The sequence below is a fragment of the Perissodus microlepis genome, chromosome 13 (genome assembly GCF_051167445.1).
Source record: "Perissodus microlepis isolate ML-2025 ecotype Zambia chromosome 13, ASM5116744v1, whole genome shotgun sequence".
Taxonomy (NCBI): Eukaryota; Metazoa; Chordata; class Actinopteri; order Cichliformes; family Cichlidae; genus Perissodus; species Perissodus microlepis.
This window is the reverse complement of record NC_140473.1, coordinates 9957095-9984906: the sequence shown is the minus strand read 5'-3', so window position 1 is coordinate 9984906 and position 27812 is coordinate 9957095. Positions and strand designations below refer to the sequence as shown.

Genomic DNA, 27812 nt, shown 5'->3' with positions numbered 1-27812 from the left:
GGCTTTTCAAAATTCTGCAGAGTCAACCAAAAAACACAGTTGGTAAAAATCTCAATCAGCACTTCACACCAAGTGTGAAGCACGGTGGAGGAGGGGTGATGAACTGTGGTTGTTGCAGGTACAGGACCAGAGCACCTTGTAGTCAAAGAGTCAATTAGGAGCTCCTCTATATACCCAAGTATGCTAGAGTTTAATGTGAGGCCATTAAACTGCTTGAGTAGGTTTTTCCTTCAGTACAAAAGAAATCCAAGCCTGCTTTAAATAAAACCGTATAGTACAGGGGTGGGCAATCTCAGTCCACGAGGGCCGGTGTCCCTGAAGGTTTTAGATGTGTCCTCGAACCAACACAGCTGATTTAAATGACTAAATTAGCTCCTCAACATGTCCTGAAGTTCTCCAGAGGCCTGGTAAGGAACTAATCATGTGATTCAGGTGTGTTGACCCAAGGTGAGATCTAATACCTGCAGGGACACCGGCCCTCGTGGACTGAGATTATACTATACCAGGGGTGGGCAAAGTAAAAATTGAGGCTCAAGTTGAAGCCCACAGGATAACTGTGGGTCCATGGAAGCTGTCTTGGATGGCTCGGGGGAGAGAAAAAAAAAAAAGTCTGCAAAAAGACCAGCATCAGCCAAATTAACATTTTACAGCAGGTTTTATTTTGAACATACTTTCATATACAAACCAGTGACTGAGAAAATGGCTCATTTGAAGCTGTACTCTACTCGTACAACATCGTAACTTTTCTTATTACCCTCCTCAGTTTACAGTAAACTGGAATTGCAGGACATTTCTCTTCCCTTGGTGTCGGATGGTCAACTCATTTCAAATAGTCCTAAAGTACTGCACTAATTTCCTGCTAAACACTGGACTACTGTAGATATCTGGACATGATACATCACATTGTAGTTAAGCATGTCCACACGACTGGGGAAAATTACATACAGTACAAGCCATTCACTTCAAACATGAGCAAACTGGCCAAAAATCAGTTAATTATGCCTAACGTTGACATCTAGAACCAAGTTTGAATTGTAATTATATAACCAAGATGGTTTACTTTGGACACATATGTTGGTAATCTTACTTCTGAAGTGTACAATTACTTGAATCTAACAAACAGGCAATATAATTAATGGTTTTTATCACTCTACCAGCTTTGAAATGCACAAAACTGATTCCCCAACCACACTTATCAAAAAGGAGCACTCAAACTCACGCTGCACAGTAAATTTTAAGACTGAATATATATTTTGTTTATTATAAGCATTTGTAATTTTACATCCAATGTTAAAATCAACAACTTTGTGACAACCAGCTCCGATTCGCCGCCATCCCCCTCCCTCCCTGTTCACCGAAAACAAGCTTGTTAAAATAACGTTTTCAAGACCTTTTTAAAGCAAAGGCACATTTGTCAATACGTGTTTTTAAAAAGGAAAATAAAGGCAGGCCAGCAAGCAGAGTCAGTCTGGGAAGCAGACAAAGAGGAAGTGACAGGCTTCCGTGACAGCTCCAGCGGACCTTCGGTACCCCACGTTTCGGGAACACAACAACACAAAACCTGACTTGGAGTAAAGGGCCCGGACCTGGTTTTGTCTCAGAGGGAAGGTCGAGGGCCTGAGGGATCCGGGGTGAGCGTGAAACCACACGGGCAGAAGAAGAAGACGGGGCTTGAGACTTCATTTCTCCACTTCACGCTCTAACACTTGTCCTGAGCCTCCGAGCTTTCGAGGTTAAATTTGAGTCTGTATGCAGGGGCGCTGTGGCCGGTCACACCCAGGCCTGCCTGGATGGTAGACGGGGGACCAGAAGGGCAGTTCCCCTCCCGACTGGCCTCCCTGCTGACCCTTTCTATGGACAGTCACAGCCCTGCTAGTGGCTACATAGTCTGCAAGTCCGACAGGAGACCAGTGGGCTGGGTGAGGTGGGACTGGATCCCTGCCTGAAGGTCCTTCCTCTGCTGTGTCGCCATTGGTCCCTGATCACGGGAAGATGAGTCAGAGAGCGGGGCTGTGGGGGGAGACGCAGCTCCGCGTCATACAAACACCTTGGCGAGAGCGTCTGCTCCAGCACTAGCAATGTAGCATTTTGACGGATGGAACGCCACATCGTGGATTGATTCCTCAAACTTCTTTCTGTGAGCCGTGAACTCCTGGATGCAGGTTTTACTTTCCAGGTTCCACAGACGGATAGAGCAGTCGTGACCTGTGGAGAAGATGACGAGTGAGAAGAGTTGCAGAAGTGAATTTGCACGTGTATGAACAGCTTTATGAATAGGGATGGGTACCAGTGCCATTATGGCACCGGTTCTGACATAAACGGTAGTAACCAGACCGAAAAGCAGCGCACATTTCGGTGCTTTTTTTTTTTTACTGAGATGTCACACACTTTGGATTCTAGCCAATCATTTTACCTTTGCAAGCGTAGTAGGTGGACCCAGGTACGTACGTTCTTTTAGAGCAGAGCTACAGATTAAAAATGCCCAAAGCGAAGCGGTCAAAGTCTGGCTGTACTTCACAGCAAAATATGCAAACTCAGCAGCCTGCAACAAGTGCTTTAAGGTGATACTGTGCAAAGGAGGTAACACCTCGAATCCGATGAAACACCTGGCGACGCATAGCGTTTTTTTTTAAAAGCCAAAAGCCTAGCCCTGCCAGTGTAGCAGAAATGATGACGGATGATGATGGCAGCAGCCGCCGTTCTCCTCTGCATGAGTAGCTTAATGTTGTCCGCGTGTAATTTACGTTGAGTAGGCTAACCACGTTATTAAATTAATGCATGTAAGGTGAACTAGCAAACACCGTCGTAGTTACATGCGGCTGTCTTCTTGTTTGATGGCAGATACTCCCTTCACCCTGGCTAAAAAGGCTAAAATGACCAAAGAAAAATTGGAAAACAGTTAAACGTGAGAGGTTTTTGGACAAAGTTTGTGTTTTTTTCCCCATTGTTTAAGCACTGCTTCCAGCCAAGAGTGATACCATATATGCCGTATAGCTGCAGAAAAGGCTAACATTGTTATCTTTTTACAAAAAAAAAAAAACAGCTGAACATGAGAGGTTTTTGGACCAATTTTGTGTTCTCCAATCTTTAAGCACCGGTTCGAGCACCGGCACAGTTTCAAAAGTACCGGTTTGGTACTGGTATTGGATAAAACCTAAACGATACCCATCCCTATTTATGAACACTGTTATAAGTAACCCATAACAGTGTTACATAGAATAATCCTTTAATTGTCCCACAAGGGGAAATTTGGTGAAATTTGGTGAATATTTTGAGGATTCTAAACACTGTATATTTTCTAACTTCAGACGCATGTAAAATGTTTCCAAGTAAATTCAGCCAACACACTGTTGGGCAAATCCACCTAATAAACCAGAAAATGTTAGTTTTGGTAAATTAAATCTAGGATAGGGAGATTCATAAGGTACTTACTGCCTGACATAAGATAAAGTCCATTAGGGTCCACTGCTAAGCTGGTGACAGCATCCAGATGGGCCACCATGGAGTGAATCAGCTTCCCACTGTTGTTGTCAAAGAACTTGATGTGTCTGTCCTCCTGCGCAGTGATGGTGATGGGTAGAGTGGGATGGCTGAGGACCTTGTTGATGTGAGAGGGAGTGCCTGTTGAAAACAGATGAGCACAATGGACTTTAAAACAGCAGCTATGAGACAGCAGAATAACTAAAGGGATGATCGGTCAGGGGGGAAAAATAAAAAAAATCTCTTTTCAAAAATTTACAAATCAGGGTTCTTGGCATAAATATAAATTATGGATTTAAATGCACATGTATAATACAATTTTAGTTTGGTAGACCTCACAAGTTTTTTTGATGCTGAAATGCATATTTAGTGTTGTAAAACACAGATTACAAATACTAAACATCAACATCTATCTCCAGATCTTTCTAAAATTAAACTAGTTTGGACAATAAGCAACAGCAGCGTTTTATTCCCTTCAGCCACCACTAGATGTTAGTAAAGAGCCTTTATTATGGCCTTAACATGTCTTCAAAAATAGCTTCAACCCCTGAAAACTTTTACTGGTGATAAGCTTTTAAGGTTTTTCCTCCACCACTATCACACTGTGCTAGTGTTGGTGTGTTAGTGACCAACAGCTCCAAACCTACCTGGCTCCAAATTGGACTCCAGACTGAGAACCAGCTGACGGGTCTCCATGTTGAAGAGGCCGATTTGCCCGTTTGTGAAAGATGTGACCAGATGAGCTGGATCACTGCACACCAGATCTACCGAGGAGGGAATTCCCAGCTCTGGTACAGGAAAAACACAAACAAATTATTTTACCTGCTCAGTTGACAAAATGTTGAAAAATGAGGATAAGCAAGACGAGTAAAGTCAGTACTTTTGTTTTCGTTGAATACTGCGAGGGCAGGTGAGGTGGTGTTGGCGTCCCACAGTCTCACCGTCCCATCCGCGGAGCAGGAGAGAAGGCGCTGGTGTGCACTGCTGTACACCAAACCCCAAACAGAGTCCGTGTGTCCGCTCAGGGCTCCTCGCAGCACAGATGGATCTGTGAGAGAAATAATAAAGAAGAACTCCATTCAGACATCGTGATCTGATTAGAAAACCCTCAAATTACAACAAAACCCACGAGGCTGTTACCGTATGAGTCGTAGGGGTCGATGTTGGGATTGGGAGTGTTCCAGCACTGAATAGTCCCGTCGACACCACCGCTGAAACACTGCTCTCCTGTACTGCTCATCGCCACACTCAGTACAGCACCCCTGTGGTTTAAATCATGAATCATCTATTAAACCAGCACTAACTCAGAATGTTTTATTCACGCCGTGTTTTGTTTTTGTTGTTTTTTACCTGTGAGCCCTGAAAGTGTAGATCGGTTCCACATCTAAGGACGTACTTCTGCAGACAAACAATTTGCATTTTATTATAACATACAGAACTAACCAGCAGGGAATAAATGTCAAAGACTTGATTAAATGCTTTAATGTGCCGTTGCACCACTGAGCTGACATCACACTGTTTAATTGTCTTATTCACAGTAACCGTTCCCCTTAAAAATGACTTCAGCTTCCTAAAATCCAAATCACTACCAGACTGTGTGTGGGCTGCAGAGTTGTGACACGGCAATAACAAGTCTTGGGAAGCAGTGTCGTCAGCTCTTTGTCACACATGGGATCGGTTTCCTGTGACTGTATCATGTGACGGCACGGCAACAGAGACAAGCGCACTCCTTACGGGCTTCCAGTCAAACAGACGAGCTTTTCTCTTTAATCAGCGTCGCTCTGCTGCTGCAGCACGACACGCTGAGCTCAGAGCGTCTGTGCATTTAATTATTAAAAAACAAAAACCAAGGATGAGGTGATGTCTGAGTAAAGGCATTCGTACTTTTTGGCAGGAGCGGTCTTTTGGAGGTTCCACATCTTGAGCGTGTGGTCTTCTGAAGCGGTGATCAGGACGGGCTCCACGGGATGGAAGGTCAGAGCCCGAATCCCATCAAAATGACTCCTCAGAGTGAATTTGGGGTTCCATGTTTTTCTCATGGCGTCTTTGTTGTTTCCAATCTGAAGAGAAGACGGCAGAACTCAGCATCCAATCAGCAGAATGAACAGCTTCATAAAGTATAAGCAGCAGCTCAGAGCAGAGCCACAGTTGGATGTGAAGGATTTTGTTTATTTATTAGCAGCATAAAGTAACAGTTTCATAGATTTATATAAAAAAAAAAAAAAAAAGTAGTATGATTTAAAAAAAAAACCTCAAAGGCAGCATAACTGTCACTATTTACTGCTTGTCATAAAAATAACTTAACGACATCTGTTAATTTTTCAGTACTTTGATAAACATCCTTCTTTGCATAAAATAAACATCAGCCCATCTTAACAAAACAAAACAAAAAAAAACATGTTATAACTATTTCTGCCGTGCTTTTGGAGCCACGTGACTTATATTATTGCAGTAAATGTGATCTAAAAAGATCTTTTATCTTTATGTAATAAAGATAAAAGATCTTGATGGCGATCTTGATGGCGATCTTGATGGCGACATCTTGATGGCAACAGTTTGTAAAAACAGCTTTTTGATGTGTTTTTCCCCTGTGACTTAGACAATGTTGTTGAGATCAGAGAAAGAAAGCAGGATGCCACATAAGCTAACATAAGGAAGTAGTTTTCTCTGAAGAAGTGGTCCTGTGAGTCTTTGAATGATTTCTGCGTTTTCCTACTCACATCGTAGGCGAGACTGTCGGCCTCGTTGGCCACAGTGAGTCCAGCCAGCTCCCCCAGGCCCAGCTCACTCTCCATGGCCTCGTCCGTGCTCATTATGAAAGACTTCCCTGAGGTGGGCGGGAAGGTCAGCGACTCAACTGGGAAAAGAACAAACAATTAAATAAACATGCAACCCCGATAACTTTGTGGGTAATTTTATCCGATCTATTGTATGACTTCTACATCCTGCTGGTATTTTTTCTGGAGCACCTTCATCCGTTCGGTTTGCATCGTGCTCGTTCAATCGGGGTACGTTGGGCCGGGATTGAGGGGCGGGTGCAGGCTGGATGTGGGATAAGTCCTCTGCATCTCGAAGGTTAGCCAGCATGTCCTGCAGCTTGGATCGGTTGGGTCCTGTTTAGCAAGTCAGGTTAAGATTTAAAACAAAAAACACACACATAAAAATATTTTGTCAAAAAGCTGCAACTACAGGCTGAAAGAAAGAATGCAGATAAAGATGGAAGGAAGGCAGCATTAAAAGGCAAGAAAATAAATTATAAACTCTGATTGTAAAGGAAGGAAAATGAAGAGAAGCCACCAGAAAAAACCTCGTAAAATGAGAAAAAGAGAAGTTGCTGAGGCGCATTCATCACCAAAGGGTGTGCTGTGTGGAGAGGGTAACTTCAGTTAGAGCTGCGTTTTGAGGCGTGATAAATGAATATATAAATGTATATGTAGTGTTTACTGTGCAGGACTACAGGGCTGCACACATTTCCCAACAGAATTAAACCGGATTGTTCAAGTAAGTCGTTTGACTGTTTTAAAAGTCTCCCTGTGACAGAAAGCAAGACTGCAGACATCAGCTTAGCTTAGCATACAGTCCGGAAAGAAGGGAAATAGTTGAGCTCAGAGCAGCTGCCAGGGAACCTACAGAGACTTGAAGTAATCCCTGGGGATGTGTACGACACGCAAACATGGAAGTGGACTTTATCTTCTAATCAATTTGCCTTTATACTGGGTGTAAAATATGTTATACATTGTATATATAAGGTTTCAGCAGGCCATGAGCTTGTCTATTCATTTGGGAATTGAGCCCATTTTTCAGGGTTTCTGGAATAAACAAAAAGGCAATAAATAGCTAGAGCTAAATGTAATCCCTCTTTTGTTTCAACACATGTTCTGCGAGCAACCGGAGCCTGCTCAAGCCAGATGGTCAATAATGAATATGCAGATATCTGTTTATATTAAAAAGATTGCCAATGGGAGGAAAGCTCTGTTGACTCTTACCTGTTGTTTTCATATAATGGTCTCTGAATGGGTCAAACTAACAAAACATAACAGACTAATTAGCTTCAGAGGTGGATGTAGCTCGCTTTCCTTACATTACCGTAGAGGAAGGGCAGCTGTTATGCTGCTTATATCCAACAGATGGATAACAGAGTATATTGATCGTACAATTGAATTCTCAGCCCAGTAGAAATATTTCCCCCCCCCCCAATGTCAAACTACTTCTTAAAGTGCCAGATGATCTCCTCCACACAGGCACCAAAGTGATAAAGCTCCAACAGAGAGCAGGAAAAAAAGCCAACTGTGTAAAGTGGTGTTACAGTCAAGAGCAGAAGAAAGTGAAGCAAACTAGTTGTTGATCTCATGATTCAATCACAACAGCAGGAAAGCAGAGCGTGGGTCTCAAAACAAATGTGAAATCTAAGAGCTCTCAGTGGCTGAATGGGTCTGAAGTGGGCTGCCATTATGAGAGCTGTAGTATTCAGCTGAGTCACTTCACTGAGTCACTGAAAAAAATAGCGTTTAATTGCCATCAATTTATGGCAGCGGCAAAATTACTCGTTACTGTTGCATCAACATGGCTGACAGATGAGGGTAAAGATGGTGAGGATTATGTTATTATGACTGGAGAAGATACAGAAACAGATGACTGAGGATACTATTGCTGGCCCAGATGGGACACAGATGGACCTATTATCACAGCTAACTCATTAATCTTATATTTGACAGTGTAGAGGAGAAGATGAATACGGCTATACAGTAAAAAAAAAAAAATGCTTAAATGGGATAAACATGCATTGAGCATAACAATGAGTTTGGACAGGAAAATGATCACCAGAAGACAGAAGAGACATCAGTTTGAAAAGACGAGGAAGACGAGAGACAAAAAGATAAATGAAACTGAGGAGCAGCCAGAGACGGAAATGAAATTTTGTTTTTGATTTTAGGCTTTTTGGCTTAGCTCAGAAAAAGTCAGGCTCTACAAAGAGAGGAGAGGGAGGGAGGCAGCATCGCCCGACAGGACTTACTCTTCACCCCCTTTTTCCCCTTGCGCTCCTTTTTGTACTGCTCCTTGAGTTTGGTTATCAGGCCCGGGTCCACGTCCCAGGCCTCAGAAATGGGACCTTGCTCGTCCTTTTCTACACAGGGAGAACAAAACCAGACCGAGAGGCTGTTGAGGAACTGGCCTGGTCGAGGCCCGATTTGCCTCGCAGGGCCAAGGCTCATGCTCTCCTGGAGGCTTCCCTCAGGAGAGCAGAAGGTCTGAGGTGAGCATTGACATTCTTTGACATTACATAACTGGGAGCAGCATTTTCAGGCATCTCTTTTAATCTGCTCACGATTTCTTTTCCAGTCTATGTAAAAGTAATGGCAGGGTTGTTAATGTCACGTGGCGGGTTCTCAGTGCTAAATCTGACCAGAAAAATCATCCCATGCATAGTCTAGTGTACTGACTTTAGGTTTACAAATGACTCAACACTAAGATCTGTGGTCAGAGTCAAAGAAAACACCTCAGCATGACATTAAGCCCAATTTTTTTGATCAGTGAGATACACCGGGAAAACACACACAGGAGTGGGATGCACATTGTGGTCACAGGTTGGCTGGCTATGGGAACACACGGTGGAAAGGATAAGAAACTATGATTAAACATAAACTCCCAACATCATGACTAATGACCACAGCATGATATGTGAATGACAAGTACTCCATGAACGGTCACCAAACTGAAAACAAGATCTTTACATTTACTCACAGATAATACAAAAAGGAAACATTTTGATATCATAACTACTCTAATTGTATCTATAGTGTCTGGCTAATAGTGTCATCCACTCCAAACTCTGATCTGTTGGTGATTAACGTGTGACTCACCCCAGTCTGTGCCGTCCCCAGTGCCTCTAGTCTCTGGCGAGGTGTCCATCTCGTCAGGACTAGACAGGAAGTCGAAGCCCTTCATCACTTCCTCTGTGTCAGGGTCCTCAGTGGTGTCCATACTGGCGGGCGACGTAGACGATGCAGGCTTCTTCCTGATGATCTGCAGGGAAATCATTGCCGGCCATTGTTAATAGTATAGTAACAACTTCTGCAAAAACACGTGAGAACAGAAGGTGGGAAGGTCGACTGGTTTCTTACCGTCCTCGATTCCACGTTAGTCCTGTCTTTCCCCTCGCTCTCCTCTTCCTCGTCTTCATCGCTGAACTCAGCAGCTGCATTCTCAATGAACTTGAAGGCTTCCAGTACAGCGCTGGTGTCAGAGAGCTCCGTTTTCCTGTTGAGTGAGAATGATTCATGCATTAAACACACAGCTGCACTAACTATGCTTTTAAAGCAAGCCTTTCAATTCCATTATATCAGCTTTATTTGACTTTCATTTTCAGTCATTCTGTGATATACAAGGAGTGTATAGACACCCTTAAAGGGTGTATGCTCACCCTCTGGTGCCCTTTGTTGTTGCGTCTGTCCCGTTGACCAAAGGCTCGGTGCTCGTGCGTTCACCTGTCCTTCCAGCTCCATCCCCGGCTAGTCCTAGCAGTGCTCGGACTCGCTGGGACTTTACATCTAAGATGGTGTCTGTGTAGCCCACCTCCTGTAGGTACCTGGAACAAAGTAAGAGGATTTAAATATGGATGCATATGGTTTCCCCCAAGTTTTTAAGTAATATTTGTGCAGCAGTAAAGTCCTGCAGTGACGCAAAGAAAGATAAATTAACCCGGCTGCGTTACTTTTACTGTCTTGACCTCACCATGAAAGACACAAAAGCACTTCTCGCTGTTAAAAATGTCTCTAACAGTCAACAGTCTCACCACGACAAGCTACTCATCAGATATTACACCTACCCTGTGGGGACGCAGAAGAAGCTTTAGCAATTTGAGCGGGCGACTGACTGAAAGGGAGGGGTGTTTTAGCACATTATTGATCTGTCCCATGACACGGACTTGTGAATAAATTGGCTGCATCATCAGGCGGCATGTTGGGGCAGATGATGTGTGAGGCTGCCTGATGGTGTCTGGTTTATTTACAATGACAGACTAGAGAGCAGGATGATAGGATAACCACACTCTTGAGTGTGCTGGGTGCACCAGAGGAAAGGTAACACACACAGCAGGTAATGATGGCTGCTGGCCATGTGAGGGAGCCCTTTCCCACACTTTCTTTTTTGGCCCATAGTAAGTAGACTGACACAAGGGACAAATATTTCAGAGAAATGTAACTAGAGGTTGGAAATTGATTAGACTTGATTCAAACCAATGCTTTCTGCTTATTGGGCCCATTCTACGTGTTTCTACAAAAGGTTTTCAGTTTTCTCAGTTCTGAGTTTGAACACAGTGTAGAAACAGCAGAAAAAAGGTGTGCATGTGACTCAGGGAAAGGCTGTCATGAGTTTGACGTAACTGATTTGCAATGTGCAACTGCCAGGGAAAAAAAAAAAAAAATTGCCTCCAGCAATGATTAAGCAATTAATAAGCTTGGAAGCACACCATTCCAGTGATTTGGACATTTCAGTTCTCAACAGAAGACGTCGATTTCAGTGCAGTTAATTTTAGCGAGTTTAGTAGGTTTCTGGGTTGAAGACCGTTTTTTTGATCGAGGTTTAAAAGCGCGTGCACTCACTGTCTGAGGAGCTGACGGCCTTGTTTCCAGGACAGCTGATTGTTGAGCGATCCAGAAGTCTCGTTCTCATTGGCCTCGTCTGGAGAGAGACGAGGAGGACACAAATCAGGGCAGCACAAACAGACATTATTTCCACTCTGTAAACACAACCAAGACATTCCTAAATCACAGCAACCATACACTTGTGTACTCAGTTTCTTTCAGTCTATAAAAGGTTAAATACACTTATAGAGAAAAGAGTATCGTTTCTCTTTGAATAGTTCCAGTGAAAACGAGTTGATTTATTAATAAACTCACTTTAAAAAAAAACCAAACAAAACAAAACAGCTTTAAACAAAATATTTACATCCTTTAAAAATTTTTGTTCATTTGACAAACTGGATTTTGATGCTGCTTTGACTTTAAAATGGATTTTCAAAAACTCACTATCACCAGCTTTTTCCGTGACGTTAAAGCAAAAGATTTGATGTCGTGTGATGAATTCTAACGCCGCTGAAACGACTCGTCTCTGCTCCACCCGTCTCATGACATACTAGAAAGATCAACAACGTGTGCTGGTGCTTCCAGCATCCAGCCCGACACGCTCTGTCTTTCTATGACAAACAATGAAGGTTTTCAAAGCTCACTTTGATACTTTAAGTCAACAGTCCGTTGGCGAGTCAGCTGGGAATTTTGCATGGAGCACAGAGACGTGTTAATGAGGTTTAGACTGGGTGGGAGAGTGTGCGTATTTATGTGCGTTGCAGGGTGGAATTGGCAGGGCAGAGAGATGAGAGTGCCTTAAAAACTGGGTCATGCCTAATTCAAGAGGGTGATGAGCGGGCAGGTGTGCCACCACACCAGCAACACCTCCCACTTCTCGTCTCTCACTCCCCCCCGCCCCCATCAACCAACACCTCTCCCCTTCACCTCCCCTCATTCATCAACACTTCAAGGGCTCGGGTGCTTTGAAGAGCTCTGATGAATAGAGATGAGGAGAGGAGAGGAAATATCCCAATCTGACTTAACGATGGCAGTGGACCCAAACATGAGGCCAATTAAACTATAATAATATAACAAGAAACAGGTAGTATGCAGATTTCAGAGTGATGCTACTGTTAAATAAGGTAAAGGAAAACACGCTAGAGATGGAGAACTGATGCCCAGCATCAAAGATTAATTTGTGCGAATTCTTTTAACTTGGTTTTGGTGGGATTTAGTCATGCAAAGAGATTTGGTTGCATTTCCCGGAATTCTTGGATGTACGTTCCCAAGCATTGAGCTCATTTTCCAACAACCGTGTAGCTGCTTTCCATCAGCAGGTTGAACTAGAAATGGCTACATTTTCACATTTCTACACTCTTAAGGACTTCTTATCTATGTTGAGCTGAGAGGGACTTGCACCCCTCACTTCAACACTAGTAGCTTTCATTGTGTGGACTGTTTCTGTTTTGATTGTTGTTCTCACAGCATTAAAGAAAAGCAGTCATTTTCATTACAACTTACCAAGCAGATTAACAAATAAGTTAACAGGAAAAGGAGCACATTCTCGCAGTTGTGAGGCTACGGCAAGGTAATACTTGTGCTGTTTGAAAAACTCATTACTGATTTACTGTTTCAGCTCCAATTACATTGTTTCTGGAAATCGGTTTTCCAGAAACAATGTCACTGTCACCCTGAATAATCCTAACCATTTCTCAGGGACTGGTTTCTATGAAAAACCTCTAAATGCTCTAGAATGAAATATTTGTACCACGTCAACGAAACCTAATATTTCACTATTCAGGAACTTCTGAACAGATCTATCGAGACAAACAAGATTCAACACGATCGCAGGAGCTTCGCATGCGTAACCATCCTGTCACCAGAGGTATGTGAACTCAACAATCACAGTGATTTAGTGTGAGGAGGTGGAGCTGGCCGTTTGGGTCTCCATGGACTTACCCGAGTCATAGCTTGGAGGCTTCATGTCACCTTGGTTTAACTCTGTCCCATATTTTAACTTGTGGTACTTGGCTCTGGGAGTAAAAGAGAGAAAGAAGAAAAAAGGGGGACACAGGCAAATAAGTAAACAGGATTGATCAGAAACGGCCCGAAAAAGCTATTTAAAAAACTCATTATGCACAATATTTGCATAATAAGCTCCCAAAGTCGGCCCAGCTGCAACTTGTTCTACTTCTCACAGACCGGTTAGCTTAAACAAGAGGCACACTTGTAATAGGAACGTAAGACAGTGTGTACCGAATCATTAAATAGCATATTTCTGACAATATAGAAAACAGGACTGCTTTGAACTCGAATTTCCAGCATTTATCGGCTCATCGTAGTCTCCTGTTTACGAGTGAACATATTCAAATTAAATTATTTGAATGTTTAGAGAAAAATAAGGAAACAGGTAAATATTCACATTTGAGCAGCTGAAACTAGTGAATCTGTGGGTCTTTTTTTTTTTTTTCTTTTTTTTTTTTAAAACCAAAAAAGACGACTTAACAATCAGTTTTCTGTTAACAAACAATTAAGTGACGAATTTTTTTTCAGCTGTGGGAGATAATATATGCCAACTGACATAATAACCTTTTACTCTACAAGGTTACAGACGCTGAAATTTTATTTAATTTGTTTGACATTTCCAGTTGCTGTTCAAAAAGGATAAACATTAATGCAGTTTAGACACACAGTGATGACATCACAGTTTCAGGTGATTCAGCTTTCGCAATAATGACGTGAAGTTTCTTCCAGCGGCTTCGCACGCATCCACAACAGTGGTAAAGAGTCGACACAAGGAGAGCTTTCTAACCACTCATGTCTGTGATGCAGAGGAACCATCACATGAGAGCGGTGTGAAGCAACCCCCATCAAAATCTAATTCATTTTAAATTGGGTACATCCTACATTCAGAAAGCCATTCCTGATATTGCTTTGAGATACCCTCGGAGACATGACCGGTTGCTTAGCAACCAGGCAAAGTGGTAGTAATTCTGGGTTAAGTGTTGCTCCAGAGGCAACGTCTGTAGTGATCTCACTGGAGAAAAGTAGACAAATACAGAAGAAGATCTGACGCTCAAACCCAGAAAGATGCTCCTCGCAGAGCGCATGGAGGCAAAATATAACTAACCTCTGAGCTGACCGGACGAACGAGAAAGTGCTAACCCATTCTGACACCTGTCTAACTCAGTTGTGTTAAGGCCCTCATTAGCCTACACAATCTCCCTGCTCCCAGATCTAATTATGCTACCTGCAGCCAGCCATTTCATTTGTTACCTACCCCAGTTTTCACTTTCTTGTGTTTAACCTTTACTTATCCAGGGAGGACTCTGCTCACTGTCTCGGTTCAGCAATGCTTCTTCAGCTCACGGGTTTCAAACATCAATCAGAGCCTTCGACTGTCAGCCACAGAGCAGTTACATACATCCTGTGTGGTTGCTGAGACAGTGATCCGAGTGCCTGGCTACATAAAGAATGCACTAAATCACACTTACAAAAATCCAGAGGCCTATTTTATCAGTTTAAAGACGGTTAATTCTTCAAGCCCCGCTGGGGTAATGTGCTCGGTGGCTTAGAGACACTTTAATAGAGATGTGTAGACATCACTGACATCTCTGTTCCAGTGTGCAGCCATGCTTCAAAGAGAAAGGGAAATGCAAAGTGTTGTCACCACCACTACTACTGCATCACCCTTTCGTCTTAGAAAGAACGTGCCAACGGTGACCTCGCCTTTGGTAGAGAGAGGACTCCTCTCTCTTTCCAATTCTGTCCTCCTGCTGGGGACCGTGCAGCCATGAGCATCTGACAGCATACAAAGCGTTCATGCCAACACTTGCTCTCAACTGGAGACATAACACCAGCTGGACTCGGGGGAATCTCTCTGGCACTCTGCTTCTGCTGACACCAGCTGAGACATCAGACTGGGACAGAGAAAATAAGAGGAAATTGGGGGGGGAGAAGCAAAGAAAGCCCACTACTCTTTAAGCATCAGTTTAGCTCCGTGGCTGAGCAGGCGACACGGCATATGGCTGAAACACAGCGGTTCGAATCTTTATCAACAAATCCAACGTGATGCTTTGTTGACCAGTGAGAATCTGACACAGCTACGGTACCCCTTAAAACACTCTCAGTGGCAGGAACTTTTTTTTTTATTATAAAACCTGAAAACACTGCATTTGTTGGAGACTTGCTGAGGTATGTGTGTGCTGTGGGTGGGCTGCAGAAGCAGTGGGTGGTAGGGCACTCACCTCTCTTGCTTCAGTGCATACTCGAGCATTTTGATCCTTCTGACAAGGTCTTTCTTCAAGTTCTCCTGGCCTTTCCTTTCCCCCTGCAGGAAGGCGATTTGGGCCTGAAAACACAAAAATAGGATTGTCAGTAAAGAGCTGAGAGGTTTACAGTGGTTGCGTTTATAAATAGAGCTGACATCTCAGAGGTTTTGGCATCTTAGATATTAGTTAACGACGTCAAAGAGGTTTTCAGATGTTGCCTCACGGAGGCAACATCTGAAAACAACTTCTTTTGTCAAGACTAAAATAGGATGATGTCAAATCAATGTGTGTGGCATGATGGGAAATACAAAGCCTATCTGTACTATTCTATTTTAATCTAACCTCCTCACTCCCCCCACGCGGCAACCGTCCCCCTCCCTCTCCACGCCACTGTCTCTCTTCACTAACAGGCAGCAGCTGTTGACGCACTCGGTCTGAGTCAGCGTTACATTACATTGCCGGGTACCACACGCATGTGGCCATGTGTGCACACATACACACTCGCAATGACAGCGGTAGACGGAAACTCACGGTGTAGCATACAGTACATGAGCTGCAGCAAGGGCACTAAAAACACAATCCAGTGTGAAGTGTTTTGCTGTGTAAAGAATTTTTTAAAAACAAGAAAAGAAAAAGAATTATCAAGAGAGGTAAAATTACTCTATATGGTTGTATTTTATGAACCTTATTATGCCTTTTCATCCATTATAGCAAAGCTGGTATGGCTGGTTTTCACCTTTTGAGTCCACCATGCACGTCCTCATGACAAAATATTTTCCTGGTGACACCGACATTAGCAGGAATCATCAGAGGACTTTGGCAGGTGTTTATGTGTCCGTCTGTGGGCAAAGTCTTTAAACCACGCAAGATACAGGCACAAAACAACACAGAGGTTTATTTAAGAAGAAATTCAAGGTAAAATACAATCCAGCCTCAGTCTGATGATTTGATGACCCAAGTCTTCATCTGGCATACACAATATTTTTGAAGACAATTAGGTGATTAATTTAGAGAACTCATTGAGATTGCTGCTCAAGTAATTCCATCACAAGATGGTCTCTAGTCTTTTATTATTAGATATAGATGCTGTGTTTTTATGTGGTTTTAACAAACTCAATTATTGTGAGGCTGGAGAATGAAAATCATTTTAAACACAGGAAAAAGGCTGTAAAAAGTCACAGATCCTGTAGAGAATTACAGTATCCCCCCGAGTTTTAGCCAAATTAGCAGACGCTTCCTTCTGGTTTTGTTCTGTAATAATGCCATGTGTGTCTAGATCAAAGAAAAACGCACATTAGCATAAATTTTCACTTGAAAAAAAAAAAGAAAAAGGAAAAAAAGTATGCGTTCTTCCCAGCTTAAAGATTCCCGTTTTGGTTAAGCGTGTATTACATCCTTATAAATATGCCTTCCACTAAATATAGCCACAGGAGCCAAGTAAAAGATAAACCAAACAGACACAGTCCATCGGACATTATGAGGTTACAGCAAGCTGGGCAAATGACTCTTAAAAGCTGCTAAAGTGTGTAAAAGCTGTGCTGTTTACAGAGTGGATGAGAATGCCGCCGTTTCCATTTCACTGCTATAATAAAATTGCTGTAGAATCCATCTCAGTTGCTAAATGATCACAAGAAAAACAAGAAGCACAAGAAGGGATTTAAGTGCCTCTGTGGAGCTAGGAAGAGATGACAAAATTAACTGGAGTAATGTTGAAAATCATTAACACAACCTGAACATCATCATTAAGGTTGCTATGTTGCAAAGAAAGATGGAAAGCAGGAGCACAAGTCTGACTGCTCCTGTGTTTAACTTCAAAAAGAAGACAATTCCCTCTAAAAACATCCAAGCTCACATCTTAAGGGGATGGCTATTAACTTGTTTCCCTGCATTTCACTCTACATGCAGAGGATGGTGCGAGTTTGAGTGGGTTGTATCACAGTTTCACATGGATAGCAAGTAGAGCTGCTGCAGCTACTGTTGCCTGCAACAATGAGTCATGACAGCACTTCAATCTGCCTCGAATTATTATGAGCATTTCCTTCATCTCTCCATCACCACAGTCATCTGTAGATGAACTCATCAAAACCAGCCTGCTGTTGTGCAAGTGCAATTACACCTCAGAGTATTTGTCCTCAGTGTGACAGTGCAAACAGCATAGAGTTCAGCTAGGATCAGTCACGTGATAATAGTGTACACATGCTTTGCTTCTGAAAGCTGGGTAAGCAGCCACTCTACCTCATACCACTCTAACCATTATATCTACACAGTCTCCAGTTCCTTATTCAGCTTGTTTTATGTGCATTGATCGATAGCTGCATCCGTAGTAATGTATTCGGGACTGACAACAACAATATTAACTTTTACTCATCCTTGAGCCACTATGGATGTTGATGGACAAAAACAAACAAACAAACAAAAAACTATTAAACTTTTACTTGTTTTTCTCATATTCATATATTGCTATGGTGGATCCAGGTGGATGTGCATCCAGCATAGCCAGTGTAGAGAATGATGAGTGTACACGTTACACCTGGTGCTACTTCAGAGTGTCTTAGGTCAACTGAGAACAGCTGGATTTTTGGCTAGGCTAATGCTCAAAGACGAGGATGCCCAATCTATAAAGGGCGATGCTGAGGAGAACTGCAAGCTTTAGTAACGTCATGTCACTGAAGTGTTTGTCTTGTGTTGATGTTCAGCTGAATGACTTGTTATTGCAGTTACAGTGAAGACAAAGGCCATATTTACTGCTCAGCTAAGCTGCTCTATAACTCTACTAAATCTTCCAAAGCACGCATAAGAGAGACAGAAAATTATATACAAATACTTGCAGAATAACATTTTACTTGCCATGTTACCTTCAATATGCCCTGGCAGCGGAAGACTTCTATTTCAGTCCACATTTCAGAGCTTAGAAACAAGAGCTATAGACACAATTTCACACTGTTATGTGAGCAGGTAAAGGGTGTAAGATTTTCTCAGCAGTGATGCTCTGCTGTAACCTTTGATGCATGTATGGGTTTGTGTTGTCCATTCTTATCATTCCAATCAGATTCATGCTAAGACGTGGACAACAGGAGGAGGCAGGGCTGTAAAGCAACTGATTACCTGGTGGAAAACCAGGTGAGAGGGCGGCAAATTAGAAGAATGTAGTTATAAAGGACGGGGGGGGAAGGCTTCTTTCAAAGAGAGTAAGATCTGAGGAGATGTGCAAAGCTTCAGCATAAATTAAATACAAATTATTTTATGCTCTGAATCATGTAAAGCTACTCTAGTAGAGTCCAAGAATAAAAACATGGAGCTGTCCAAGAACAAAACAGGCTCATAAAAAGGTTCATGATGAAAGTAAAATAATAGAGTGTAGAGGACTAGAGAAAATTACAGTAAAGTCCAAATCATACACATCACAAAAGAGACACTAAGCCCTTATTTATCAGATGAAACACAGATTTGTCCCTGCGGGTGGACTGATGATCAGGTTTGTAGGTATGACAGAAGGAAAAGAGTGGCGTCAATGATGACTTATTAATAAATGGCTTTTGCACAGAAACACAGAAATGATCATGGGATGAGAAAGGACACAAATAAAGAATTAGAAAACTACTGCATCAGGAAAATCATCACAGCTTGGCTGGCTCTTAAAATAAGTTATACTGTTTAGACTGGCTCGAATCCAAGTATCAGTAGCGATCACTGCTTTGGGGCACTGAAACTGGATAACGAGTAAAAGGGTCCACTTACAACTTCATTAAGCTAATTTTGGAGCTATTTTCCATTTAATGGCTCTCATATCGAGTGAATCTGGTCTTTATTTGCTGAAGCAAAAAAGTACATTTCAATTAAAATGTGTCACGACTGCTTCAGTGGAGAAAAACAGCTCAATTGTTTCCACAATGGCAGCAAAGGAAAGGCCACACAGTGAAGTCCTATCAGATCCAAAACGATGACAAAGTGTAAGAACAACTCCAAAGGCTGTTATTTCACTCCGGCTCAATTCACTGTCTAATGTTCCACCGCAGATGAAACTGTACATCTGTGCTGCTTGAGATAGCAAGTGTCCATTCACTCCCTTATCCACATGAAGCGCTGGCCCAGGGACCCCTGGAGTCCTGCCGTGCCAGAGATAGAGAAGAGTGCGGCTCTGTGAATCTCTGGCTCGCCATCTCTTCTCCATCAAACATTAACCTTGGGAGGAATGCAATGAGTCAACTCTGGCCATAAAGAGACACAGGAAGCATTTAATTCCCAGCCTCACACTGACTGCATTATTGCGCTGCTGGATAAGGGCTCCTTAGTGTGTCTGAGCAAGAGACATGTAGAATGGGGCATGCATCTAGAGCGCTGGGCTTTTCAGAGACAGGAAAAGGAGGCAGAAGAGATAGGCTAATGCTAGGATAGAGAGGAAAATAAACAACAGCCACTAACCTCTAGATCCTGGTAAGCAGCACTGGTAAGATGGTTGGCTAGCATTAATCTCTTCTGTTTTGAATAAATCTATTCTAAATTTAATTAGTAAAATAAGGAAACATGGACAGGTAGCAGCTTTCACTGCTACTCTACTACTATATGAAAATATATCTAAGATACACGTCTATTTTATTCTCTTAGAGTATTTAAAGGAGATACTGATTTTATAATCTTGCAGTATCATTTAGTTTGATGGCAGTCAAATGTGGCTGCCATACCATTTACAAGAAAAATGTCTCGCTTCTTCATTTCTAACCTTACCACACTTGCATGACACTGACAAGAGTTAAAAGGTGGATTACTTAACCACACAGTGTTGGCAATGAATGAAAGACAACAGAAGCATAAGGAAAACAATTCTGTCAAATGTCTTCTTCCGCCTTTCAACTTCATTTTCAGTCAATGAATGTATGATGACTGCCAACCCCATTTCCACAAAATTTAATTAAACAAGACTTTCAAGTCTACGATTTGCGAATGCCAGACATGTTTTCTTCCAGACCAGTTCTGCGTCACAGTCAAAGACGTCCGCAAAACAATGAGTCTATTTAATCAACACAGTGAACAGTGTGAAAAATCCTTCAGCAAGGCTGAGCTCATCACACGAAAAAAGAAATTTGCCGGATATTAATGCATATTTTCGCGAGTAACCACATGCAAAAGAATGGCCACGCAGGCTGGACCTCCAGCCGCAGACTGAGAAGGTGGGGGTCGGGGGGGGTTGTGTAAATCCCACGTTTACAATTCAAACAGCTTTTCTTTTAGGGAACACCGGATTTACTCTCACCATCACCACAAACCAGAGAGCAACGTGATGGCCGCCCCGATAACTAGCCAAGTACATTCCACGCATGCCATAACAAAAGTACCAAAAGGAAGAGAGGAGAAAAAAGAAAGAAAGAAAGAATCAAAGAACAGAAGAAGCAGCAGGACAGAGGAGCTGGGGCTAATGTAACGTGGCTACAGCAGATAAACATGAGCTCTTTGCGTCTAAAACAGCTCATCTGGAAAAGAATGAATCTTTGGTATTTGCACCTACTATTTCGAAACACAAGCCTCTCGTTTACATGGACACTTTGTCAGAAAACTATTCATATTGAAGTGCAAAACAGATATTCTGACTCAAGATGTTGTTGGTTGGATTTGCTCCAACCTGCAATGTTTACCAAATCCTCAGTTCATGTAATATTCTATAGCTATACTATTACTAAAAGGATCCAAGTTTAAGACCTTTCTGATACCACACTGAATTATTTGGTACCCTTTCAACGTAAAGCAAAGTGTAAAGGTCACAGTCATTATTACAACACATTTTTGCATGGTCTTTGCAAACCCAGCACAAAAAAGTACAGAGAACTCAAAACTCAGTATTGCATTGATACACAAGTAAGGAAATCAACAGCGCCATAGAGACAGCAAACTCACTGATCACTTACCGATTTGCAACAATAGGTGTATTAAAAACAATTGTGGACAGATATATTAGGGACAGTGACCACAGCTTAGATATAAAGTCAACTTTTATAAGTCCCTTTGTTGCAGTTGTACATTAAGGTTGAGTCTAGCTGAAGTATTCTTTTTACTATCCTAATGCTAACACCAGTTGCACAACCCTTTAGCCTCCTCCTCCACTCAGCATACCAAAGGTAACTTAAGTGTTTGCATTATGACAGCTCTTTCCACACCCGCTCACTTCCAGTCAGACAGCACCTTTTAAAAGGCTGCAAACAAACTGCATATATTTCAAATTCAGAGCTCATGTGCATGAGTAGAGACTCAGAAATGCTTTGATGAGCAGCTTAGTGTTAGTCTGTCCAAACTGTGGTGTAGATTTCTGCTTATTTTTCTGGAATATCTCTTGCCTCCCACCGTTTGTACAACACCCAGAAATCAAAAGACAAATAATCAAACTGGCAGAGGCTGCTTCAAGTCAAAAACACATCGTTTTCACTTGAGCTCCATTTTACACTTAAACCATCATCAATCTCATGTGGAGCCGACGCCACGGTGCTACCTCCGAGGGTGCAAACACAAGCCTTTTTTGTTGGGCTTCTTAAGGACAAGGATGCTGCATCCCATGTTTCTGCATTAATATTACATAAGCCTCGCGGTGCACATGCAGACACGAACACATGCAGGCGAAAAGCTACTTTTTTTTCCCAACATCAGCATTTTCTCTGACAAACAGGTTGTACGGCTTTAAGGTGTTGTCTTTGTGGAACTGCATGTACTTCAAACTCAGAGATCAGCACAAACAGCAGCTTAACAAGGATGAAGAGTGTGATGATGTTCAAAGTCTGAAACAGGCAATTTTAAGACAGAGTTACTAAAAAGAAAAGAGAGCCTGTGGGACTGAAAGGTCTGTGTCGTGCCCGTTTTCTATATTACTTTGGTTTAAAGCTAGTTTGACACAGTTTTGACTTAATTTTCAGACGTATGCAGCGTTATCATTTCTTGTATAAACTATAATATGATGCAAAATGTGCTGGTGGATAACATATGAGTAGAAGTTTTAGAAAAGTGCTACTCTAATTTGTTTTAAAGACAGGGAGAGAAGCATTTCAAATAAAAAAGGCAAAATGACAGACCAGATTACATCGCATTGTCACCACATTACATCGAGACAACAGCAATTTGATCTGGTGAGTACACCAATTTACAACTCTGACAAACTGCTGACCTCAAATTTACAATAACACGAAAGGAGACGGGCGACTTTGTGGTACAACCGGGCAGCTCTCCCGCACACCCACGTAGGCAGATGAAGGCTGTAAGTGTGAATGGAGGAAGGAGAAGGGAATTAACAAGCCGACAAGGCGGTTCTGCAGCACAGAGAAGGGCTCTGGTGTCAGTCCAATGGTGGCAGCGGAGCAAAGCTCAGAGGGCCGGGCTTTAGTTAATAAACACAGATCCAGTCGGGCTCTTTCACAGGAAAAACACAATCCCCTTTAAACTACTCATTACATTACAAGGGAATATTTCATACGAGGTGTCGATAGCTGCCTTCTCAGTCTCTGAGACCTTAAAAATGTGCACAGTGTTTCTTTGGGAGCCCAAGTTTCCTCTGCCAGTTTCAGAAGGCAAGGATATTGAGAAACCAGTACTTATACTACCATATTCTTGGATGGAAGCACGTACTTTTTGTACTTTCCCACTCAGAGGCGCACACTGAGAGGGCAAAAATAGCTTCAGCTTGGGGGTGGACATAGTATCAACTCAGGAATGACGGTGACTCCCATTTCTGAATTTTTGAATGCCACGGCATGCTTGTGTAGATGTTTGTGCACAGTTCGGTCCTTCTTTTTGCTGCACCATTGAGTTAAATATGCCTCAGGTTTTGCCATTAGTAAAAGTAAACACAACCGGTCATCTACCGGAGGCAGGGTAAATCTAGGCTGCTGCCGTCCACACGGAGTGAAGTAATCAAATAGCACGAGACGCATAATAATCTTATTCATGGTAAAAGCTTTTGGTGCAGAAATACAAGAGATGCTTCTATACTGTGAAGACAGCCCACGTTTCAGTGTGCACCCACATGAAGCCATCCAACACCCTGTGTCACCTTCAACCTTCTCCTGGTGTCAAATTATGGCTGCTGACAAATACTTCTGGCAAGGAGATACTCCACGGAGCAGGGATTTCCCCATAACTGGAGAGCTAAGGGAGCACAGTGGATGGCCTGTACAGGAAGTCATTTTGATTCAAATTCAATCATCATAACTGAAATAGATCAGCAGTAATCAGCGCAGCAGGGTGATGAGAGCAAAATCAATATAGCAATATGAATACAATTTTTTTTCCCTCTTTCTAAATGACAGATCGCTCTTACAATATGAAAATTGTATGTAAAGATCCTGGTAAATAACCAAAGGTCAGTTCAGTTCAGTTTACTATCCCCTTCTCTATCATTCAAATTAAAAACAAACTATACATGAACTGGCATATGCCGCTAAACTAAACAGGCAAACCCCTCCTCTAGTTTCAGTGCCAACATAAAGCTACTCTGACCGATCCAATGGCAAGTCGAGTGACTGTTCAGGCGTTCAACTGGAAAGTAATTATCAGACCACTGACTAATTAAAAAACAGAAAAATCAATCAACTCTTTTCCATGGTATATAATATCAATAAACTCTTTATACCGATAGACACAATCCATGGCTCCTATTCATGCTGGATACAGTCAAGCTGTCTTCTGGTTAATTCTATCTGTTTGTATCATCCACTTCCAGGTTTTTATAACCTTTTATAACTTATAGACCAACCCTTGTAGGGATTGGATTAGCAGGAAAAATAGGAAAACTGGGGGGAGCCGCTACAGCTCACCTGGTCGAGCAGGTGACCCAGTCCTTGTTGCAGCATCCTAGGCTGTTTTCTGACCATAATTCCTCCTCACTTTCCTGTCTACTCTACATCTATATGTGTATCAGATTACTAGATAATATCCAAATTCAAGTTTTAGGCTATCAGAAGTTACATTTTATCTTAACATATTTCTGTAGTTGACAACAAACATTCTGTGGTATGGAGATAACTCAGAAAACTATGATAAATGCATTATGCTCACAACTGCCTTAGCAAAACACTTCCTAGTGTACGCAACATTAGATTTCACTGCTAAAACACCCCTTTGACATTGTGGAAAATTATATTTTTAGCAAGCTAACTGCATTTTGTTACCATTTCAGTCCTTGTTTGCATATCGTGGTGCCGCCCGTTTCCACTCCAGTGGCTACAGTTTTCTGCACAGGACGCTTGAGCTCCATCACTATACATTTGAAGAATTTACACTGAAAAAGTGGTGGATATTCTTTCCAGTCATTTAGGCAGGTTCACTGGTTGTTAGCTGCATCCTCAGCAATTTAAAAAATGCATGTATTTGCTGTATTTCTATTATAAATTCTAAATTGAGTATCTTTGGGAAGTTTTACAGCTGCTCTGATAATAGGAAAGGTGGAAAATGTAACAATGACCAGTTTTTGTACATAATTTAAAAAGATTTATTAAGTAGAAATGAAATAATGATTATTCAGAGTTATTGTTATCGACTGTTATTGCCAAGATAACATACTAAAGAATAACTAGAGCTGTAACAACAAATCACCTCGACTGAGTCAGTCCACTTCTTACCAATGATTACTTTGCTGTAGTCAAACCATGAACGTATGATGTACAGCAGCAGGAAAGGTTGGGTAGAGGAGAACAGTTTCTGTGCAGCTCCAGTAAAGAGGAGTGGCTCTGAGCATGACCTAACAGGCTGGCTGGACAACATTCCTACAGTACAAGCCCTGGGTTTGCCTTCCTCCCAAACAGTGACATAAAACACAGCTCCAACTGTCTGCCATTCATTGACTACACCACCAGTAATAAAAAAAAAGGAACAAGTAATCCTGAGAGGTGATGAAACCGCTACAAGTACAACCTTGTCAAAACTTGTAAAGATCTCATATAAGATTTGAGTCTACAGCTAAAAGAAAGACATTGTGCAGATGAGATGATGAACACTATGAGAGGTATGTTGCAGCCGGATAAGGTGGAGAAGAAACGAATGCACTGTTGATGCTGTGTGGTATCTTCCATCAAGGCTCTAGGTCCACAACAGCCTTTCATTATTCATGCATGTCTATTTATGCTCATTTAAATGACTTGCTATCCTTTCTTCCTCACTGTGCCTCTTTTCCTGAAAGTTAACTCATCAAGCCCCTCTATTGGAAAAAGTTATGTATATCTGTGGAATAAGTAGGTGTTCCTCAAGGGCACAGCAAGGTTACTCTCCATGTGGAAGATTTGTAATATGTTAGTCATCGTTTATAATCCAATATAGTGAAATATTACCACTGAAAGACATTAAGGTTAACAGCAATGTTCACAATAGACAAACTAGAAGATTTATTTTAACCAGATACATCCTGTGCCACAAGGATCAGAGCACAAATATGACAAATCCAAAAGTTGCCAATTGTCTGGTGCAGATAGAATGATTTTCAAAGGATTAACCAGCCTGGCGTTACGTATGACAAAAACAAGAACTCAAACTGAGCGCGCACTTTTTGCCGCCACAAATAAACCACCTAAAGAGCCGTACAGCAACCTCTCTGTGCTTCACCGCAGTTGTTGCAGCTCCTTCGCTGATAAGCTTGCTTCATGACAGCACACAGGAAGCTCAATACCCCAGCCAGACTCAAAGTGCCGCATGACGCTGATGACTCAAAACCCTACTACACTGATGAGGGTACGTCACCAGTTTAGAAACAATGCCGTGTCTCCCTCTCCTCCCTTTGTTAGCTGAGGTCAGTAAATCCATGGAGCTTCCTGCTGCAAAAATCACAGAAAGTTCAGTTTGGGATCCAGCAGCTGCCGCCCCACAGCCAGGTCAAAATATTGGAAAGAAAAACACATCTTTTAAACATTAGGTACAGTGACAAGAGCACATCTACAATAAGCTGCCCTCTCAACTCCTAGTTAAAAAGAATAGTCTGGTGGAAAGAGCACAAAATCATTTTAAACAGACCAAAAAAAAAAAAGAAAAAAAAAAAGAAAAATCCAATAAGGCTTCGTGTATTATAACCATTACTCCTGGAAGCCAGTATAGTCAGCATGGGTTAATTATTCACCTGCATACATAGTGAGAAAATTCAAAATTCTAGTCTTACTGGAAACCTCAAGAAGATGAACTTTGTCAGACATCAATTTCTCGTTTAAGCAAACTCACCACTAAAGATCCCAGCTTGCATCAGGTTTGCAGATTAACAAAATTATAGTTCATGGGACGAAAAACCTGCTTTGTTCCTAAAATAAAATATAACAAAGCAGGAAAGTAAAATAAACCGCGAATAATTTATTCGGATGCCAATCATGGAGATATCCCCACACACAATTTTTTAATTTAACCTTTATTTTTACAGGTAGCCCTATTGAGACTCAGTGACTCATTTACAAGAGAGACCTGTTCGACCTGTAAGAGAAACGCCGTGCAGTGTTTTAAATTCAGGCATCAGGAGTGGCTTTACATGGCAGCTAGCTTACGATAAGATTCATAAACAAGACATAGTTACTGCACTCTCTTGTGTAGTGTGTGCCGTCTGTCAGCACTGGCAGCTCCCGAAAGATCAGAGCATAAAAGAAACCTGCTATTATCTCTCCACGTCATTTTTTTTAATGGGACTGGGAATAAAGCACGATTCAAACAAACACAGGGTGATAGTAGATTTAGCTCGAAATAGCAAGTAGCCATAGTTTACGTTACACATGAACTATTTTGTCATTAAATCTAGCAATTACCTTGGTTTTAAACTGATATATTATCATGTTGAAAAACGCCTAAAGCGAGTTTATCAAACTATAAAAGTAGAGGGTAAGTTTCGTGGTTTTCGCCACAGTAAATAGGTCGCAAACAGTCGTCGTGCAGCTGGCTGAGAGGGGCGCTGCAGCTCGTTTAGCCTCTGAACTACAGCTAGCAAGCTAACCATTAGCCCGAACAATCAAACACACAAACTCAACGCGAGTTACTAGAAAAGGCCAGCCCTGGTAATGCCGCTAATATGTTGTCGTGTACAGAAAAAAATGCAGCTTTTTTACCTGTAATTCGGCTCGTTCCACCTCCCATTGTGCCCTTTCTACTTCGAAACGGGCCCATTCGTGCTGCAGGAAGTGCAAGATCCCCGGGATACTGTACTGCGCCCTAGCCGCCTCCCCAGCGTCGCCATCGGGCAGAGGTCCTTTTCCACCGCCGGGTAAAATAGAGTTGTTATTATTGTTGAAGAACACGCCGGGCCCCGCCTGTTCATCCATGGCCGGGCTCGGTGGAAAGCTTGGTCCGTTGTCTCGCTGACTCGATGTGCTATATATCAGCGGAAGGGTAAAAAACCTATTGACGGCGTTCCGTCTCCTCGGCTCGGGGGAATGAACTCACTTTCTGACAGCTAGCTGTCATCCAATGACGTCACCACAAACGCCACGCCTACAGCGAGTTGGCTGGTGGTGCTCGTTTTGCTCACCCGAATTGCCCGGACGTCCAGACCCAGTAGCAGAAC

General features: G+C 42.2%; 1 protein-coding gene across 2 annotated transcripts; it reads right to left on the bottom strand.

Annotated features, from left to right (window-relative positions):
- Window positions 1–636: 636 nt before the first annotated feature.
- Window positions 637–27711, bottom strand: LOC146374697 (striatin-like). 2 transcript variants are annotated; one of them, XM_084947826.1, is made up of 17 exons: window positions 27358–27711; window positions 15293–15396; window positions 13005–13078; window positions 11082–11160; window positions 9902–10066; window positions 9603–9738; window positions 9342–9504; window positions 8495–8605; window positions 6450–6593; window positions 6201–6337; window positions 5365–5540; window positions 4831–4878; window positions 4621–4742; window positions 4361–4528; window positions 4128–4268; window positions 3433–3621; window positions 637–2205 (listed from the first exon to the last, which is right to left on the bottom strand). In XM_084947826.1, exons 1-17 carry the CDS (start codon window positions 27568–27570, stop codon window positions 2036–2038), a joined length of 2340 nt encoding a protein of 779 aa, XP_084803952.1. In that variant the 5' UTR covers window positions 27571–27711; the 3' UTR covers window positions 637–2035. The 2 variants fall into 2 exon arrangements, with proteins under 2 accessions (XP_084803952.1, XP_084803953.1); XM_084947827.1 differs by lacking the exon at window positions 8495–8605 and having other exon boundaries at window positions 27358–27710.
- Between the last annotated feature and the right edge of the window lie 101 nt (window positions 27712–27812).

What these genes read in the sequence shown, in the direction of transcription:
- LOC146374697 (XM_084947826.1), bottom strand. Translation starts at nt 27,570, where the DNA reads ATGGATGAACAGGCGGGGCCCGGCGTGTTCTTCAACAATAATAACAAC. An exon ending in ACAACAAAGGGCACCAGAGG is followed by an intron (nt 9,739 to 9,901) that starts GTGAGCATACAC and finishes CTCACTCAACAG; the next exon opens with GAAAACGGAGCTCTCTGACA. An exon ending in TACACTTTCAGGGCTCACAG is followed by an intron (nt 4,743 to 4,830) that starts GTAAAAAACAAC and finishes TTTAAACCACAG; the next exon opens with GGGTGCTGTACTGAGTGTGG.